At 45.3% G+C, this 18,349-nt stretch overlaps 1 protein-coding gene across 8 annotated transcripts in view; it reads left to right on the top strand.

The window, feature by feature from the left end:
* Positions 1–16,278, top strand: part of PIP5K1A (phosphatidylinositol-4-phosphate 5-kinase type 1 alpha) — a 52,685-nt gene extending 36,407 nt beyond the window's left edge. For 4 of the 8 annotated variants that reach the window (XM_032267376.1, XM_032267374.1, XM_032267372.1 and 1 more), the window contains 7 exons: positions 3,039–3,244; positions 4,866–4,949; positions 5,797–5,845; positions 6,790–6,874; positions 8,664–8,810; positions 8,970–9,099; positions 14,288–15,944. In XM_032267376.1, coding sequence (XP_032123267.1) covers positions 3,039–3,244; positions 4,866–4,949; positions 5,797–5,845; positions 6,790–6,874; positions 8,664–8,810; positions 8,970–9,099; positions 14,288–14,372 — 786 coding nt within the window. In that variant the 3' untranslated portion in view covers positions 14,373–15,944. Of the gene's footprint in view, positions 1–3,038; positions 3,245–4,865; positions 4,950–5,796; positions 5,846–6,789; positions 6,875–8,663; positions 8,811–8,969; positions 9,100–13,991; positions 14,038–14,287; positions 15,945–16,241 lie in introns of those variants that run through there. The other 4 variants (XM_032267378.1, XM_032267377.1, XM_032267373.1 and 1 more) reach the window with 3 other exon arrangements.
* The last annotated feature ends 2,071 nt before the right edge of the window (positions 16,279–18,349 follow it).

Below are 18,349 nucleotides of genomic sequence, written 5' to 3'. Positions count from 1 at the left end.
GCGCCTCCTGGGTTCAGGCAATTCTCCTGCCTCAGCCTCCTGAGTAGCTGGGATTACAGGCACGTGCCACCATGCCCAGCTGATTTTTTGTAGTTTTAGTAGAGACGGGGTTTCACCATGTTGACCAGGATGGTCTTGATCTCTTGACCTGGTGATCCACCCGCCTCGGCCTCCCAAAGTGCTGGGATTACAGGCTTGAGCCACTGCGCCCGGCCTGTTTTTTGTATTTTTAGTAGAGATGGGGTTTCACCATGTTGACCAGGATGGTCTCGATCTCTTGACCTTATGATCCACCCGCCTCGGCCTCCCAAAGTGCTGGGATTACAGGCTTGAGCCACCGTGCCCTGCCTAAAATAACTTTTAATTAGTTCATTGCCATTCCTTTACATTTTTACTTTCTCCCTGTTTATCCTCCCCCAATGGGCTTTATTTCCTTTTCCAGCTAGCCTGGGCCTCGTAGTCAGATGTTCTGCTTATTTTCACACCGGCATCATCCTTCCTCAGATTTTGGTCCTGCCTGCCAAATCCAAATTTATATCTTGGAAGCTGAGTGCTGCTGAAGAATATTATACAACCATGTATACTGGTGTCTCTGTAGATTTATGATATCCAACCCCACCTGGGCTTTCAATTTTGTTCTTCAGTCCATTTCATATTGTTAGCTCAACAGGGATTTCAGATGTTTGGCACTCTAATCAAACCATTTTCTGACTTTCATCTCCCTAGCTTTGTTTCTCAACAAGCTACCTTAACTTTTCATCCTGTTTCTTACCTTCATGTTGCCCTGTCAGCAATAGATACATGTATTTACATTTATTTTTTATTTTTGAGATAGAGTTTCACTCTTGTTGTCCAGGCTGGAGTGCAGTAGTGCAGTCTCAGCTCACTGCAACCTCTGCCTCCCAGGTTCAAGCAATTCTTCTGTCTCAGTCTCCTCAGTAGCTGGGATTACAGGCACCTGCCACCACACCTGGCTAACTTTTGTAGTTTTAGTAGAGACAGGGCTTCACCATGTTGGCCAGGCTGGTTTCAAACTCCTGACCTCAAGTGATCCATCTGCCTTGGCCTCCCAAATTGCTAGGATTATAGGCATGAGCTGCTGCACCAGCCTAGATAATCACTCTTGAACTGACCTCCTCTGTACCCTTCTATCATGTGAACACTTCCCACTGTTGAACATATTAAACTGTATTGTGTTTATTTTACATTTGTATGGCTTTCTAAATGTATAATGTCCTTGAGGAAAGAAACTCTTTTAAATATCTTTATATCTCTGTAAGCAGGCACAGTGCCCACATGGTGGGGATTCAGTAGATGTCTTTTTTTTTTTTTTTTTTCCCCCAAGACTGAGTCTTGCTCTGTTGCCCGGGCTGGAGTGCAGTGGCGCGATCTCGGGTCACTGCAACCTCTGCCCCCGGGTTCAAGTGATTCTCTTGTCTCAGCCTCCCCAGTAGCTGGGACTATAGGCATGCTCTACTGTGCCCAGCTAATTTTTGTATTTTTAGTAGAGATGGGGTTTCACCATGTTGGTCAGGCTGGTCTCGAACTCCTGACATTGTGATCCACCCATCTCGACCTCTTAAAGTGCCAAAATTACAGGTGTGAGCCACCATGCCCAGCCTCAGTAAATGTTTAACTGAATTGAAGCTAGTTGTATAAGGTCCTGCCACAGATCTGTTCTGTCACCAAGTGTACTTTACCAGACCCTCATTGTGGAACCTTCACAGCACAGCACATGTATTCCTTGTTCCTTTGAGAAGGTAGTGTTCTCTTCATGGAGACATACGTGGAAAGAACAGACAGTCTCGTGGGCTAGGCAGTGGGACTTGGGAAAACTGTATTTACTGAAATGAGAGAAAGCTAAGGGGATATAAATAAAGATTAACCATCACGCTGCTGCACTCCAGCTTGGCAGCAGAGCAAGACTCCATCTCAAAAAAAAAAAAAAGACTAACCGGGCTGGGTTCAGTGGCTCACACCTGTAATCCCAGCACTTTGGGAAGCCAAGGTGGACGGATCACGAGGCCAGGAGATTGAGACCATCCTGGCCAACATGGTGAAACCCCGTCTCTATTAAAAATACAAAAATTAGCTGGTATGGTGGCGCATGCCTGTAATCCCAGCTACTCAGGAGGCTGAGGCAGGAGAATTGCTTGAACTAGGGAGTTGGAGGTTGCAGTGAGCCAAGATTATGCCGCTGCACTCCAGCCTGGTGACAAAGCAAGACTCCTAAATAAATAAATAAATAAATAAAATTCAATAAAGACTAACCAGAGGAGATTAATATACTTTTCTTGAGGGAATAGGAGGAGCAAAAGATAATCCTATGTTTAGCCTTACAGGTTCACTATTAATAATTAAATCATGAAAGCTGTCAGGCTGGGCGTGGTGGCTCTTACCAGTAGTCCCAGTGCTTTTTTTTTTTTTTTTGAGACGGAGTTTCACTCATGTTACCCAGGCTGGAGTGCAATGGTGCGATCTCGGCTCACCGCAACCTCCACCTCCTGGGTTCAGGCAATTCTCCTGCCTCAGCCTCCTGAGTAGCTGGGATTACAGGCACGCGCCACCATGCCCAGCTAATTTTTTGTATTTTTAGTAGAGACGGGGTTTCACCATGTTGACCAGGATGGTCTCGATCTCTTGAGCTCGTGATCCACCCGCCTCGGCCTCCCAAAGTGCTGGGATTCCAGGCTTGAGCCACTGCGCCTGGCCCCCAGTGCTTTTAAAGGCCGATTTGGGCAGACCTTTTGAGCCCAGGGATTAGAGACCACCTGGGCAGCATGGTGAAACCCTGTCTCTACTAAAAATACAAAAATTAGCTGGGTGTAGTGGTGTGGGCCTGTAGTCCCAGCTACTTCGGCGGCTGAGGTAGGTAGATCCTTTGAGCCTGGTAGGTTGCAGCTACAGTGAGCGGAGATCACACTACTGCACTCTAGCCTAGGTAACAGATTGAGACCTTGTCTCAAAAAAAAACCCTGAAATCCTGAAAAATATTTTCATATTTCCCAAGGCTTAGATCAAGTTTTTCCTTCCATTAGGTGCTGCAGAGCTTCAAGATAATGGACTATAGCCTCTTGATGTCAATCCACAATATAGATCATGCACAACGAGAGCCCTTAAGCAGTGAAACACAATACTCAGTTGACACTCGAAGACCGGCCCCTCAAAAGGCTCTGTATTCTACAGCCATGGAATCCATCCAGGGAGAGGCTCGACGGGGCGGCACTATGGAGACCGATGACCAGTGAGTGGGCTCAAGGGCACTAGGGAGGAGAACATAGGTTCACAGCACTTTTTCTTGAGGAAAGGGGGACCCAGCTTCTGGAAAGGAGTAGCCTTGAGTCAGCAGTTGAATCAGTAACATTAATGTTTACAGAAGTATAGAATGAGCTTTAACAGGCTTTTTTAATATAAAAAGGAAAGATTAATTTCAGGTTTATACTATATCTGAGAAGGAGAGCTATTCAAGAGTTAAAGACTGAAAAAATTATACTTGAAGTCTTAAATGCATGTCTGTGAACTATATTAGAACTTTATTATTTTTTAATCTACCCTTTTTGTTAGTAATATATTAAAACTTTATCAAAAATAATTAATGGGCTGGGTACAGTGGCTCATGCCAGTAATCCCAGCACTTTGGGAGGCTGAGGCAGGCAGATCACTTGAGTCTGGGAGTTTGAGACCAGTCTGAGCATCATGATGAGACCTTATCTCTATAAAAAATAAAAATACCTGAGTGTGTTGGTGATCGCTTGTGGTCCCATCTACTCAGGAGGCTGAGGCAGAAGAATTGCTTGAGCCCAGGAGGTCAAGGCTACAGTGAGCCACTGTATGAGCCACTGCACTCCAGCCTGGGCAACAGAATGAGATCCTGTCTCAAAAAAAAAAATTATTATAGACTTTGTGGAAGCCCTCTTCATCATGGATCTCATGGATCTATCTAGTCAGTGTAGTTACTGAAATATCAAAAGGATCTTAGATGGTGTCATTTTTTTAAGGGGTCCTGTAACATGACTCAATAAGAGCGTCTTAGTGGGCATAAATTAAGGTAACAAAAGTACTTAAGAAGTTAAGAGTTAATTTGGAGAGCATTCCCAAAATTGCTGAGTAGTGGCAATTTTAGATTCTTTGGTGGAATTGGAGTGGTAGGCAAAGAGATTTGGAGGAAACTAGATTATAATACATACTGCACAGAGTTCCTGAGTTTAGAGCAGGGATCTCATTTTCTCCTGGGTTTTTTTTTTTTTTTTTTTTTTGAGACGGAGTTTCGCTCTTGTTACCCAGGCTGGAGTGCAATGGCGCGATCTCGGCTCACCGCAACCTCCGCCTCCTGGGTTCAGGCAGTTCTCCTGCCTCAGCCTCCTGAGTAGCTGGGACTACAGGCATGCGCCACCATGCCCAGCTAATTTTTTTTTTTTTTTTTTTTTTTGGAGACGGAGTTTCGTTCTTGTTACCCAGGCTGGAGTGCAATGGCGCCATCTCGGCTCACCGCAACCTCCGCCTCCTCGATTCAGGCAATTCTCCTGCCTCAGCCTCCTGAGTAGCTGGGATTACAGGCACGCGCCACCATGCCCAGCTAATTTTTTGTATTTTTAGTAGAGACGGGGTTTCACCATGTTGACCAGGATGGTCTCGATCTCTTGACCTCGTGATCCACCCGCCTCGGCCTCCCAAAGTGCTGGGATTACAGGCTTGAGCCACTGCGCCCGGCCTTCTCCTGGTTTTTTAATATATTTCTTTCTCTTTTTGTCTGATCTCCTGGTTTATGGAGGATGAGGCAATTATGTTTAGGTTTCAGTTCCCTGTCCTGATCTGACTCAACTAGCCAACTGATTTTCTTAACCCTTTCTTTTTGCCTTTTCCAGTATGGGTGGCATCCCTGCCCGGAATAGTAAAGGGGAAAGGCTTCTGCTTTATATTGGCATCATTGACATTCTACAGTCTTACAGGTGAGGAGCATATGGATCCCAAATTAAGAGAGGGTGGATCTAGATAGCCACTCACATTTCTCTTTTAGATGGGTTTGTTGCCAAGTTCTTCCTGAAGCAAGAACAGTGAAGTAAGTGGCTACTTACTTCATTAGTTTTCAGGTGGTTTATTTCCTTGATTTTGCCACTTTCCCCAGCCTTTATAACCTCCCTCCCCAAACATAATGTATACCTTTTGTGGAAAGCTGAGTCAGTCCTTGGAAGCACCAGGGTAGACTATGCCATCTGTCTGGCTCTTTGTAAAAACCGGTGAGATGAGTCATACTCCACATTGGGATACAGCTGGAAATGTTACCCTTTTCCATGGAGGAAAAACAGGAGGGTGACTGTGTTCTATAACAAGTATTGGCCTGTGGAACTAAGAGGCAATGATGTGATCATCAGGGAGGAGCTGGAAACGTTAGACCCCAGTTTTGTTCCTGTAAGGTTTTAGGTACTAATGAGGGGGACCAAGTACTTGATTTGTTGGTTCAGTATTATCATCCAATTTTAACTACCCTTTCCAGTCTTGTCTATCTGTTCCTTCAGCTCTCCTTTTATAATAAATATTCATGTCCCTGATTTGCCAGGGACATAAATTGTCCTCTTCCCATGGGGAATAGTTGACTTACCTAGAAACAACATTGGTCTGGTGAGGAACCAGCACTGCCATGCCTGTTCTTTGGAAAACCAGTGTACCAGTGGATATGCTTTCCAGCTTCTGTCTTTCCAAGGTTTTCTGTTACCCCTTTAACCCCCTAAAATAGAAAGTTATTAAGATCAGTTATTTTAAAATGACATGCATAGGTGATGTACATTTTTCTTGCAGGTTTGTTAAGAAGTTGGAGCACTCTTGGAAAGCCCTGGTACATGACGGGGTGAGTAGCAATACTAGAGGCTCTCTTCCCACTTCTGCTTCCGTCACTTCTGATTTGCTTTCTCAGTTTCTTGCATTTCTTTTTTTCTTTGCTTTTTTTTTTTGAGACACGGTCTCACTCTGTCACCCAAGCTGAATGCAGTGGCATGATCTTGGCTCACTGCACCCTCCATCTTTCAGTTTCAAGTGATTCTTCTGGCTCAGCTTCCCAAGTATCTGGGACTACAGGCATGCACCACGATGCCCAGCGAATTCTTTTTTTTTTTTTAGTTGGAGTCTCGCTCTGTTGCCAGGCTAGAGTGCAATGGTGCGATCTTGGGTCATTGCAGCCTCCACCTCCCAGGATCAAGTGATTCTTCTGCTTTAGCCTCCTGAGTAGCCGGGACTACAGGCATGTGCCACCATACCCAGCTAATTTTTGTATGTTATTAGAGACGGGGTTTCACCATGTTGGCCAGGCTGGTCTTGAACTCTTGACCTCAAAGTGATCCGCCCACCTTGGCCTCCCAAAGTGCTGGGTTGAGATGGAGTCTCACTCTGTCACTCAGGCTGGGGTGTAGTGGTGCAGTCTTGGCTCACTTCAACCTCCACCTCCTAGGTTCAAGTGATTCTCGTGCCTCAGTCTCCAACGTAGCTGGGATTACAGGTGCCTGCCACCACACCTAGCTGATTTTTGTATTTTTAGTAGAGACGGGGTTTCGCCACGTTGGCTAGGCTGATCTTGAAGTCCTGACCTCAGGTGATCCGCCCACCTTGGCCTCCCAAAGTGCTGGGATTATAGGTGTGAGTCACTGCGCCCAGCCTCTTGCATTTATTTCTTATTTCATTTGTGGATTTTTCCCTTTTCCTAGGGGCTCGGTCTGGGGGAAGATGACCCTTGGACTAGAGATTCTCTTGCTGGACCTCCCTTTGTCTAACTCTATAGCCCTTTCATCTGTTCTGCAGGACACTGTCTCAGTGCATCGCCCAGGTTTCTACGCTGAACGATTCCAGCGTTTCATGTGCAACACAGTATTTAAGAAGATCCCCTGTAAGTGGTTTCTATCAAATGACTGCCTGCTTCTACCCAGTGGCTCCTTTACCCCAAGAGAACAGAGGACAGGACACCTCTGGTAGGGAGCTGCCACCACCAGAGGCCTCTCCTTCCACCTACATCCCACGAGAGTCCTTTCTTGTCCTTTATGTTAGTCAGTCTGTCATAGTTGTTTCCAAGTTGCTGTTTTCCCCTTGGCTCTTCCTGCATATGTCAATGAGGCGACGGCCATTTAAATGCAATTGTGGATGTAGGATCCATGCCACAGAGAGGGATAGGCAGAGCCCGACTTTTATGTACAGAGATACGCAAAGAAGTTACCAGTGTTATGTTTTCTCTTCTTGACGGTCTCAAGTGGTTAGAGAAGCATTTACTGATTTCTGCTTAGTACATGCTCTTAGTCTCTTTCCTCCTCAACTTTCTTATTTAAGAAGTGCCTTTTTTTTTTTTTTTTTTTTTTTTGCAAATCTTCATGCTGCTGCCACAGCAAATTCTAGCTTCTCTTTTCTCTTCTTCTCATATTAGGCATCATTAGTCCCATAGTGAGGGAGAGGGACCTAGGCATGCCAGACAGTCTTAAAGGACATGGAAAAACCAGGCTGGGTGCCATGTCTCACACCTATAATCCCAGCACTTTGGGAGACCAAGGCAGGAAGATTGATTCAGCCCGAGAGTTTGGAACCAACCTGGGCAACATGACGAGACCTTGTCTCTACAAAAAATTTTAAAAAGGAAAGGAAGGCCGGGCGCGGTGGCTCAAGCCTGTAATCCCAGCACTGTGGGAGGCCGAGGCGGGTGGATCACGAGGTCAAGAGATCGAGACCATCCTGGTCAACATGGTAAACCCCGTCTCTACTAAAAATACAAAAAATTAGCTGGGCATGGTGGCGCATGCCTGTAATCCCAGCGACTCAGGAGGCTGGGGCAGGAGAATTGCCTGAACCCAGGAGGCGGAGGTTGCGGTGAGCCGAGATCGCTCCATTGCACTCCAGCCTGGGTAACAAGAGAGAAACTCCGTCTCAAAAAAAAACAAATCAAAATAGGAAAGGAAAAAGAATTTCAATCTTTACAAAGTGATAAAATATACAAGAATAAATTATAGTGCTGGGTCCATATGTGCTATGAAGATGTGGAGCAAAAGAGTTATCTTTTTCGGCTGGGCACAGTGGCTCACACCTGTAATCCAGCGCTTTGGGAGGACAAGGTGGGCAGATCACCTGAGGTCAGGGGTTCAAGACCAGCCTGATCAACATGGCGAAGCCCTGTCTCTAAATAAGTGTATGTGTGTATATATATATATATATAAATAATAAAAATAAAAAATTAGCTGGGTGTGGTGGCACATTCCTGTAATCCCAGCTACTCGGGAGGCTGAAGCACGAAAATTGCTTGAACCCTGGAGGTGGAGGTTGCAGTCAGCCAAGTTTGTGCCATTGCACTCCAGCCTGGGCAACAAGAGTGAAACCTCATCTCAAGAAGAGAAAACAAAAAGGGAATTATGCAATAGGGGACATTTCACCTGATGGAAGCAAAGCCATCAGAGTTTCATGTTGGAGGGGTAGGTGTAGATATATTACCTTTCTTTGAGGCTTTCCCTGGAAAGTGAAGTGAGCTAATACCTTGTTCTCTGAATAGCAGTTCATAGAACCTATCTCTGTTGACGTTAGCCTTTTCACTTTTCAGAACAACTTTGAGTGTGTGTTGGGGATACAAGCAATTTATGTCTATGTCTTGGTAATGGTTGCTAAGGTGGTTTCTAAGTAGGTTCTCTCTTTCCCTTTTGAAGTGAAGCCTTCTCCTTCCAAAAAGTTCCGGTCTGGTTCATCTTTCTCTCGGCGAGCAGGCTCCAGTGGCAACTCCTGCATTACTTACCAGCCATCAGTCTCTGGGGAACACAAGGAACAAGTGACAACAAAGGCGGAAGTGGAGCCAGGTCAGTGTTAGGGCTGGGGTCCCCATGTGATTGGTTACTCTGTCCCTTCCTTCTGAGCCCTTTCCTTGTCTGGCCAGGACCTTTCCTCCCCATTTCTTTCCAGGAAGCCAAGCTGCTACATATTTTTCCCTACCCCATGTTCTCTTTCTTTTTCTCCAGGAGTTCATCTTGGCCGTCCTGATGTTTTACCTCAGACTCCACCTTTGGAGGAAATCAATGAGGGCTCACCTATTCCTGACCCCAGTTTCTCACCTGTAGTTGGAGAGACTTTGCAAATGCGAACTACAAGGTTGGTTTATTTGCCTCTTTCTTCGTGTAATCTTATCTCTCAAGTCCTTGGAAACCTTCGTAATTTGATTGCATCATAGTAAATTACCCCAAAGGTTAGTGGCTTAAAATAACCAACATATATCATACTTTCTATGGGTCAGGAATCCAGGCCCAGCTTAGCTGGGTCCTCTGGCTGAAGATTTCTCATGAAGTGGCATTTAAGCTGTTGGCCAGGGCTGGGGTCCCATCTGAAGGCTCAAATGGGAGGATCTGCTTCTAACTTATTTACATGGTTACAGGTAGGATTCTGATCCTTGGGGGTTGCTGAACTGAGGGCCTTAGTTCCTTGCTGGCTGTTGGCTCGGGGCTTCCCTCAGTTCTTTGTTACATGGACCTCTCCATAGGACAGCTCAGTACATGACAGCTGGCCTCTAACAGTGAACAAGAGAGCATGTGCCTATGCAGAAACCATAGCCTCTTATAGCGTAATCTCAGAATTGACATTCTACTTATTCCTTGTGCTACATTCTGTTCACTAAATGCAGCCTACACTCAAGAGGAATGAATTGCCTATGGATGTGAATACCAGGAGGCGCAGGGATCATTGGGGGCCATCTTAGAAACTGCCTGTCATAGTCTGCCCTCTGGTCTCCAGTAGTTTACGTACGTCCATGTCCAAAATACACTGACTCCCTCCCAAGGCCTCCCGAAGTCTCATCCCATTGTAGCATTAGCTCAAAGCCCAGAGTTTTATTACCTAAATTAGGTCCAGGTTTGGATAAGCCCCGCCAGGTATAGTTCCTTAAGCACAGCTCCTCGAGTACAGTTCCTCTCAATCTGTGAACCTGTGGAACTAAAGAGACAAGTATCCTTTCCCCATGTACCTAGCATACAATCATGAGACAGGCATTAGATAACGAATATACACATTTCTGTACATAAAAGGGGAGAATGGGAGGCACAAAAAGGAGTCATTAATTTTATTAGTGGTTCCAAAATCCAGAAAATGTTGGAGTTTCTCTTATCAGGTTTTAAAACAGAGGAATAATTCTCCATGGTTGTTGGCTCTACCCTCTAGACTGTTGGTTTTATCTTCTGAGTCTTCCTTTTTCTTTTCTTTTTTTGAGACGGAGTTTCACTCTTGTTACCCAGGCTGGAGTGCAATGGCGCGATCTCGGCTCACCGCAACCTCTGCCTCCTGGGTTCAGGCAATTCTCCTGCCTCAGCCTCCTGAGTAGCTGGGATTACAGGCACACGCCACCATGCCCAGCTCATTTTTTGTATTTTTTTAGTAGAGATGGGGTTTCACCATGTTGACCAGGATGGTCTCGATCTCTTGACCTCATAATCCACCCGCCTCGGCCTCCCAAAGTGCTGGGATTACAGGCTTGAGCCACCGTGCCCCGGTCTAGAGACCTAAGCCTCTTAGAGACCCTGTTTTTCACTTGAAAGAATCTGTGGAACATAATCTTTTTGAACAGCCTTTTGTATGGCTGAATAGTACAATCATACTCTGTATCCACAGGTTCCACATTCCAGATTCAACCAACTGTGAACTGAAAACACTTGAGAGCCTGGTGTGGTGGCTCATGCCTGTAATCCCACCACTTTGGGAGGCTGAGGTGGGAGGATTGCTTGAGGCTGTTTGAGACCAGCCTGGTAAATACAACGAGACTCTGTCCCTTAGAAAAGGCCAGGCACAGTGGCTCACACCTGTTATCCCAGCACTTTGGGAGGCCGAGGCAGGCGGATCACAAGATCAGGAGATTGGAACCATCCTGGCTAACACGGTGAAACCCCGTCTCTACTAGAAATACAGAAAATTAGCCAGGCGTAGTGGCACATGCCTGTGGTCCCAGTTACTCAGGAGGCTGAGGCAGAAGTATGGCTTGAACCTGGGAGGCAAAGGTTGCAGTGAGCTGAGATTGCACCACCGCACTCCAGTCTGGGCAACAGAGTGAGACTCTGTCTCAAAAAAAATTCTTGTATGTTATTTCTGACATGTACTATACAATTAGGCCTACAGTGGTTGTGTCTGTACTTAACATATATGGACTTGTCATTATTCCCTGAACAATACAGTATAACAACTATTTACCAGCATTTACATTGTATTAGTTATTATGAATAATCTAGGGATGATTTAAAATATATGGAGGGCTGATTGCAATGGCTCATGCCTGTAATCCCAGCACTTTGGGAGACTGAGGCCAGATCACTTGAGCCCAGAAGTTTAAGACCAGCCTAAGAGCAACATGGCAAAACCCCGTCGCTACCAAAAATACAAAAAAATTAGCCTGGCTCGGTGGTACGTGCCTGTAGCCCCACCTGCTCGGGAGGCTGAGGCAGGAGGAATGCTTGAACTGGGAGGCAGAGGTTTCAGTGAGCCAAAATTGAACCCGTGGACTCCAACCTAGTTGACAGAGCAAGACCCTATCTCAATATGTAAATAAATAAAAATAAAGTATATGGAAGATGTCCATAAGTTATTTGCAAATACCATACCATTCTATATTATAAGGGACTTGTGCATCTGTGGATTTTGGTATTCAAGAGGAGATCCTGGAACTAGTCTCCCACAGATACTGAGGGATGACTATACTCTGAACCACCGCTTTTTGTTTTTCTGAGGTCTTAATGAAATGTTTCATAGTCATATATTTGGCTTCGTCTTTAGACCACATTTTCTTGGCAGTGCCCTGGAGCTTATCCTTGCTCAAAAGCATTTTTTTTTTTTTTTTTGGTAGATATGATGTCTCCTTGTGTTAACCAGGCTGGTCTCAAACAGTCCTCCTCCCTGTGCCTCCTGAAGTGAGCCACCGTATGTGGCCTGCCATTTCTTAATTTTAGCATCATTTGTTCTCTGGAGAATTTTCAAGACCTATCACGTTCTGGAATCTTTTTGTTTAATAGTCCTTCCCATAATTTCTTTCCTTTTTTTCTCTTTTCTTTTCTTCCGACAGAGTCTTACTGTATCACCCAGGCTGGAGTGCAGTGGCATGGTCTCGGCTCACTGCAACCTCCACCTCCTGGGTTCAAGCAGTTCTCCTGTCTCTGCCTCCTGAGTAGCTGGGACTATAGGCGTGCACCACCACATCTGGCTAATTTTTGTATTTTTAGTAGAGACAGGATTTCACTATGTTGGCCAAGCTGGTCTTGAACTCCTGACCTCATGAGTTGCCCGCCTCTGCCTCCCAAAGTGCTGGGATTACAGGCTTGAGCTACCGTGCCTGGTCTCTTATATTTTACTATAAGCATTAAGAGAAAACCAGGTGGCACCTGCACGACTTTGCTTGGAAATCTCCTTAGCTAGACTGTCCAATTCATGAGGCACATATTCTACTTTTCACATAATCACAAATGACATTGTTAAACCTTGTGCTGCTGCCTTACTGGGATCTCCTTTTCTTCAGTTTGCAGTAACATTTTTCTCACTTTAAGCCCTCACCGGCAACCCCCTTTAAGTCCAAAATTCTATAAACAGCATATTCAGGACAATAAGTTTTCACTAAAATGCTCCTCCAAACCACCCCCTTTTTTTTTTTTTTTTTTTTTGAGACGGAGTTTCGCTCTTGTTACCCAGGCTGGAGTGCAATGGCACAATCTCGGCTCACCGCAACCTCCGCCTCCTGGGTTCAGGCAATTCTTCTACCTCAGCCTCCTGAGTAGCTGGGATTACAGGCACGCGCCACCATGCCCAGCTAATTTTTTTTTTGTATTTTTAGTAGAGACGAGGTTTCGCGATGTTACTCAGGCTGGTCTTGAACTCCTGGCCTCAGTTGATCTTCCTGCTCAGGCTCCCGAAGTGCTGGGATTACAGGCATGAGCCCACTGTACCAGGCTACCACCCCCAAATTTTAGATTTTTGTTACGGCAGTACCTGAATTCCAGGTACAAAAATCTATATTATCTATTTTTGTGTAACTGATTAGCCCCATACTTAGCTGTTGAAAACACATTTATCTCAACCTGGGCGTGGTGGCTCACACCTGTAATCCCAGCTCTTTGGGAGGCTGAGGAGGGTCGATCACCTGAGGTCAGGAGTTCGAGACCAGCCTGGCTAACATGGTGAAACCCTGTCTCTACTAAAAATAGAAAAATTGCTGGGCGTTTTGGCACATGCCTTTAATGCCAGCTACTCAGGAGGCTAGGTGGGAGAATCACTTGAACCCAGGAGGTGGAGGTTGCAGTGAGCTAAGATCGTACCATTGCACTACAGCCTGGGCAACAAGAGTGAGATCTGTTTCAAAAAAAAGTAAAAATGTGTTATCTCAGTTTCTGTACCTTAGCTGGATGCCTTTGGTTTGGGTTCTCTCTGGAGATTACAGTCAAGCTGTTGGTCCCAAAGCTTATCTGAGGGAAGATCAGCTTCTCAGCTCACCTACATAGTTGTTGGCAGTATACGGTTCCTTGTCACATCGCCTTATGCATAGCCAGCTCATAGCTGCTGTGAGCAGGCAAGCAGGGGGCGAGAACATGAGTCCAAGAAGAAGCTACAGTCTTTTTGTAACCTAATCTCGAAATGGACATTCCATCACCTGTGCTGCATTCTGTTCATGAGAAAAGAATCACTAAGTGCAGCCCACGCTTGAGAAGAGAGAGAATTACACAATGGCATGAACCTCAGGAGGTGGGGATTATTGGGGGCAATCTTGGGGGTACCTACCACACCTGGAGATTGAAACAGAAGAGGGCAGGGTACTGGGAAATATAGTATTCAAGAAGCTAAATATAGCTAATTAAAACAGTGTGCTTCTAAATGTAGCAGTCTCTTAGCCTCTTGTTTCCAAATTCCCCAAATTGATTCTGGTGTGAAAATTAGAGAAGTAGTATGAGATTTTAAGAGGAGAGTCCTTTCTTCTTGTCTTCTAATTCTTTTTCTCTCTGCTCCTATTTTTTTTCTCCTGTTAGTACAACCTTGGAAAAGCTTGAGATTGCAGAGTCAGAGTTCACCCATGTGAGTGTCTGGGATGTGTGGGAGGTGAAAGTTTAGGAGGGTATAAAGACGATCACTGATGGCCTGGAGCCAGAAGTTAATTAGCAAGGTTAGAGATTTGGGTACCTCCTAGATCTTATTCTTTTAAAAAATGTGTTTTTGGTACCTCGTATTTGGAGGCTAAGGCTGAAATATACTTTTTAATGCTTGAATTCCATTCCTGCCTTATCTCATACTCCACTTTCTTAACTTTACACTCTCTCCTTTTCAGTAAGTGCAAAGCCTCAGAAGACCTGGAACGAGATTCTGTCATCTCTGTGATCCCAAGATGTCAGCCTTTGCCCCAACAATGTTGAATTTTCTTCTACTTGGTCATCAAAAAATGAGTGTAATAGAAGTGAGGGGAGCTCTCCATTTTCTTCCTGAAGAAGAACCTCCTCTCCTTCCCCTTCCTCATGAATGGGCATTGGTGCCTCAGGCAGTTGAGGACCGCAGCATCCCCTCCACTCCAGAGTTGGGTAGCACGGATTTTCAACTGGCTAACCTTGGCTTCCACAATTGAATTTTTTTCAGACCCCTATTCTTCATGCTGGAAATGGGATTGCTAGACATGGCAGTTTTCTTTCCTCTCTTCTTTCACTAGGAACTGGACTCTTTAATTTCCTCAGGACAGACTAGCTAGCACATTATCCCTGCCTTCGTTCTTTCTCTCTGATCCCTGGAAGAAGACTCCTGTAATCTCTGTAAAAGTTTTTGGGGGATAAGGGTATTTAAACCACCTCCCAACTTTTTTTTTTTTTTTCCCTGAAAAAAGGAAAAAGCGCACAGCACACAATTTTAAGCCAGTTTCAGATCAAAACTCCAGAAGTGTTGACGAGATGCCTATTCTTAGGGTTCCCTCAGAAGAGCCATGGTATTTGTGAAGAGTAGTGATTGCTCTGCCAGAAGCAGCTCCTCTAAACTCGTCCTCTCTTGATGAATTTCTTAAGGCTGAAGAAATGGAGAGAGAGGGACGTGGGGTATTCTTTACCCCTTTTGTTAAAACATGAGGCAGCCATGGGCTGGGAGATCATAGCCCTTTCTAGGCAGAATCCTATTCACTGCCCGACTATAATGATTATTACTATTTTGCAAATTGGAGTATATTCTGGTTGTTTTTTTAAATATAAAGACTTACCAAATGAATTTTAGATCATTCTCCAGAGGAGATTTTTTTTTGCTCTTCCCATCTTTTCCAACAGTGTTCTCCTATTTGTGGAGCTAAGTTGAAGAGGGGACACCTCTGTCTGTTTAACAGGCAGTCCATATCTACGAGGCCAGCAAATATTTTCTTAAACTTATGGGAAGACAGCAGATTCTTGCCTCGGTGAGGTCACTGCTGTGCCGTATGTCCTACCCCCCTGTCTTCATGCAGGGAAGTTGGAAAAGGTGGCTACATATGCCCTCTCCTCCCCATCTACAAGTGTTACGATTTTTCATCTGATCCTTCTATTCTTATCAGGGGAAGAAGGGGGCCTGGTATCTCAGGCAGCTTGTTGAATTGCTGTTCTATCCCACCCTGCCCTGATAGTAGGTTAGTTCATACCCCAAATAACTGTCTATATTAGACACCCCCAGCCAGTTTCTGGCTGCCTGTCTTTGCTGCCATGTTCTTTTTTACAAGAAGGAAAGAAACAGTTCTTGCTATTTTTTTTTTCATAATTTACTATTTATGATGTATTTAAGTGTTTTATTATGGGCAGAGTTCTGTAAGGGGTGGGAGGGAATATTTGAGGGAGGGCTGGGTGGGTCTTACGGAAAGGAATGGGGAGTCAACATTTTTATGAAGTGTCACTATTTGCCTCTACTTTGTATTGTTCAGAAATGGCAAATGCAGTATAAAAGTGATATATGGTTTTAATGTAATAAACTTTAATCAGTTATTTAAACTTCTTTCTTCTTGATTCTTTTTCATACACCATCTGCTCACCCTCCTACTCCACCACCCAGGCTCAGTTTTGTTCATGTTACCCTAAACAAAAGCTGCATATTTTCCAGCTTGCAACACTCCAGCTTCACTCTTAAGGCTTCATGTCCTCCTCCTCAGCAACCCAATTATCTTAACAAGGAAAAGCAGTGAATGAATATGAGGGGAATTACTGTTCGGTCTCTTGCCTAGGTTGCAACTCAGTTTAACAGGGATTTGAAGGTTCAAAGCTCATTTTACTCAGGTTTAAGAGGAAAGGAGGGCCGGGCGCGGTGGCTCAAGCCTGTAATCCCAGCACTTTGGGAGGCCGAGGCGGGTGGATCACGAGGTCGACAGATCGAGACCATCCTGGTCAACATGGTGAAACCCCGTCTCTACTAAAAATACAAAAAATTAGCTGGGCATGGTGGCACGTGCCTGTAATCCCAGCTACTAAGGAGGCTGAGGCAGGAGAATTGCCTGAACCCAGGAGGCGGAGGTTGCGGTGAGCCGAGATCGCGCCATTGCACTCCAGCCTGGGTAACATGAGTGAAACTCCGTCTCAAAAAAAAAAAAAAAAAAAAAAACGAGGAAAGGAACAGTGGGAAAAGCAAATTTGAGGTTAGCTGGCCGTAGTGATTCCCTCCCTTTGCTTCCCCTGACCTGGACCTAGGGTGTTACTCTTAGAAGATCATAGATTGTTTCCCTTAGCTGTTTTATTCTGCGAGGTTGAGCTAAGGCTCCTTTACTTTGATAGGACAAAAAACTAGACAAAAAAGGGGCGGGCCGGGCGCAGTGGCTTACACCTGTAATCCCTGCACTTAGGAGGCAGAGGTCAGTGGATCACCTGAGGTCAGGAGTTTGAGACCAGCCTGGCCAACCTGGCAAAATGCCATCTATTGAAAATGGAAATTAGCAGGGCATAGTGGTATGCACCTGTAGTCCCAGCTACTTGGGAGGCCAAGGGCGGAGAATCACTTGAACCTGGGAGGTGGAGGTTGCAGTGAGCGAAGATCACGCCACTGCACTCTAGCCTGCACGACAGGGTGAGACTGTCTCAAAAAAAAAAAAAAAATGAGGCTCATTCTGAGGCATGAAGATGGGAAACCTTTGGAGAGAAACAAGTTAAGCAAACAACTGTTTTTCACACTATTCCCTATCTTGTTAAGGTCATTCTGCATATATTTATAGGGCAGCTAATGAGCAACGGATGGAGTAGTTGGAAATCAAATAATTGTCCTTCAAGAGTTTCTAGTGTCCAGCAGGAACACAAATACACACATACGCAAAAACAATACGTTAGATATGTGAGGCAGCTACTTAAGCTCTCTGAAGGTGGCACAGAACATAAAAGTAAGTTAGGCCGGGCGCGGTGGCTCAAGCCTGTAATCCCAGCACTTTGGGAGGCCGAGGCAGGTGGATCACAAGGTCAAGAGATCAAGACTATCCTGGTCAACATGGTGAAACCCCGTCTCTACTAAAAATACAAAAAATTAGCTGGGCATGGTGGTGCGTGCCTGTAGTCCCAGCTACTCAGGAGGCTGAGGCAGGAGAATTGCCTGAACCCAGGAGGCGGAGGTTGCTGTGAGCAGAGATCGCGCACTCCAGCCTGGGTAACAAGAGCGAAACTCCGTCTCAAAAAAAAAAAAAAAAAAGTAAGTTAGAGGTTACATGGGATAAAAGGGTCAGAGAATTTCACTTTAGCACGAAGATCTAGAGGCATGAGAATGGTCTGTTTTTCAGAACAAGGAAGAGATCATGGTGAGAATATTGGAATAGGAAGTATAGTTAGAGGCAATATTGGGAACTCTGAAATATTTTTTCCTGTAAGTAGGATGTGATACAAAATAATTGTGAGACTAACAACGTTCTATCAGAATGGATAGCGGGTTGGCCGGGTCCAGTGGCTCACACCTGTAATCCCAGCACCCTGGGAGGTCAAGGCGGGCGGATCATTTGAGGCCAGGAGTTCGAGACCAGCCTGGCCAACATAGCAAAATCCCATCTCTACTAAAAATACAAAAATTAGCTGGGCATGGTGGCTCATGCCTGTAATCCCAGCTACTCAGCAGGCTGAGGCAAGAGAATTGCTTGAACCAGGGAGGCGGAGGTTGCAGTGACCCAAGATAATGCAATTCCACTCCACCGGGGAAAAAAAAAGAAAATCCCTCTCAAAAAAAAAAAAAAAAAGGGGCCAGGCGCGGTGGTTCACGTCTGTAATCCCAGCGAAGCGAGGCGGGCGGATCACGAGGTCAAGAGATCGAGACCATCCTGGCCAACATGGTGAAACCCCGTCTCTACTAAAAATACAAAAAAAAATTAGCTGGGTGTGGTGGCGCACGCCTGTAATCCCAGCTACTCGGGAGGCTGAGGCAGGAGAATTGCTTG

Source organism: Sapajus apella, unplaced genomic scaffold, assembly GCF_009761245.1.
Source record: "Sapajus apella isolate SASKATOON/1434 unplaced genomic scaffold, GSC_monkey_1.0 scaffold169, whole genome shotgun sequence".
Taxonomy (NCBI): domain Eukaryota; kingdom Metazoa; phylum Chordata; class Mammalia; order Primates; family Cebidae; genus Sapajus; species Sapajus apella.
The sequence above is the reverse complement of the archived record's forward strand: the minus strand, read 5'-3'. Positions and strand labels throughout refer to the sequence as shown.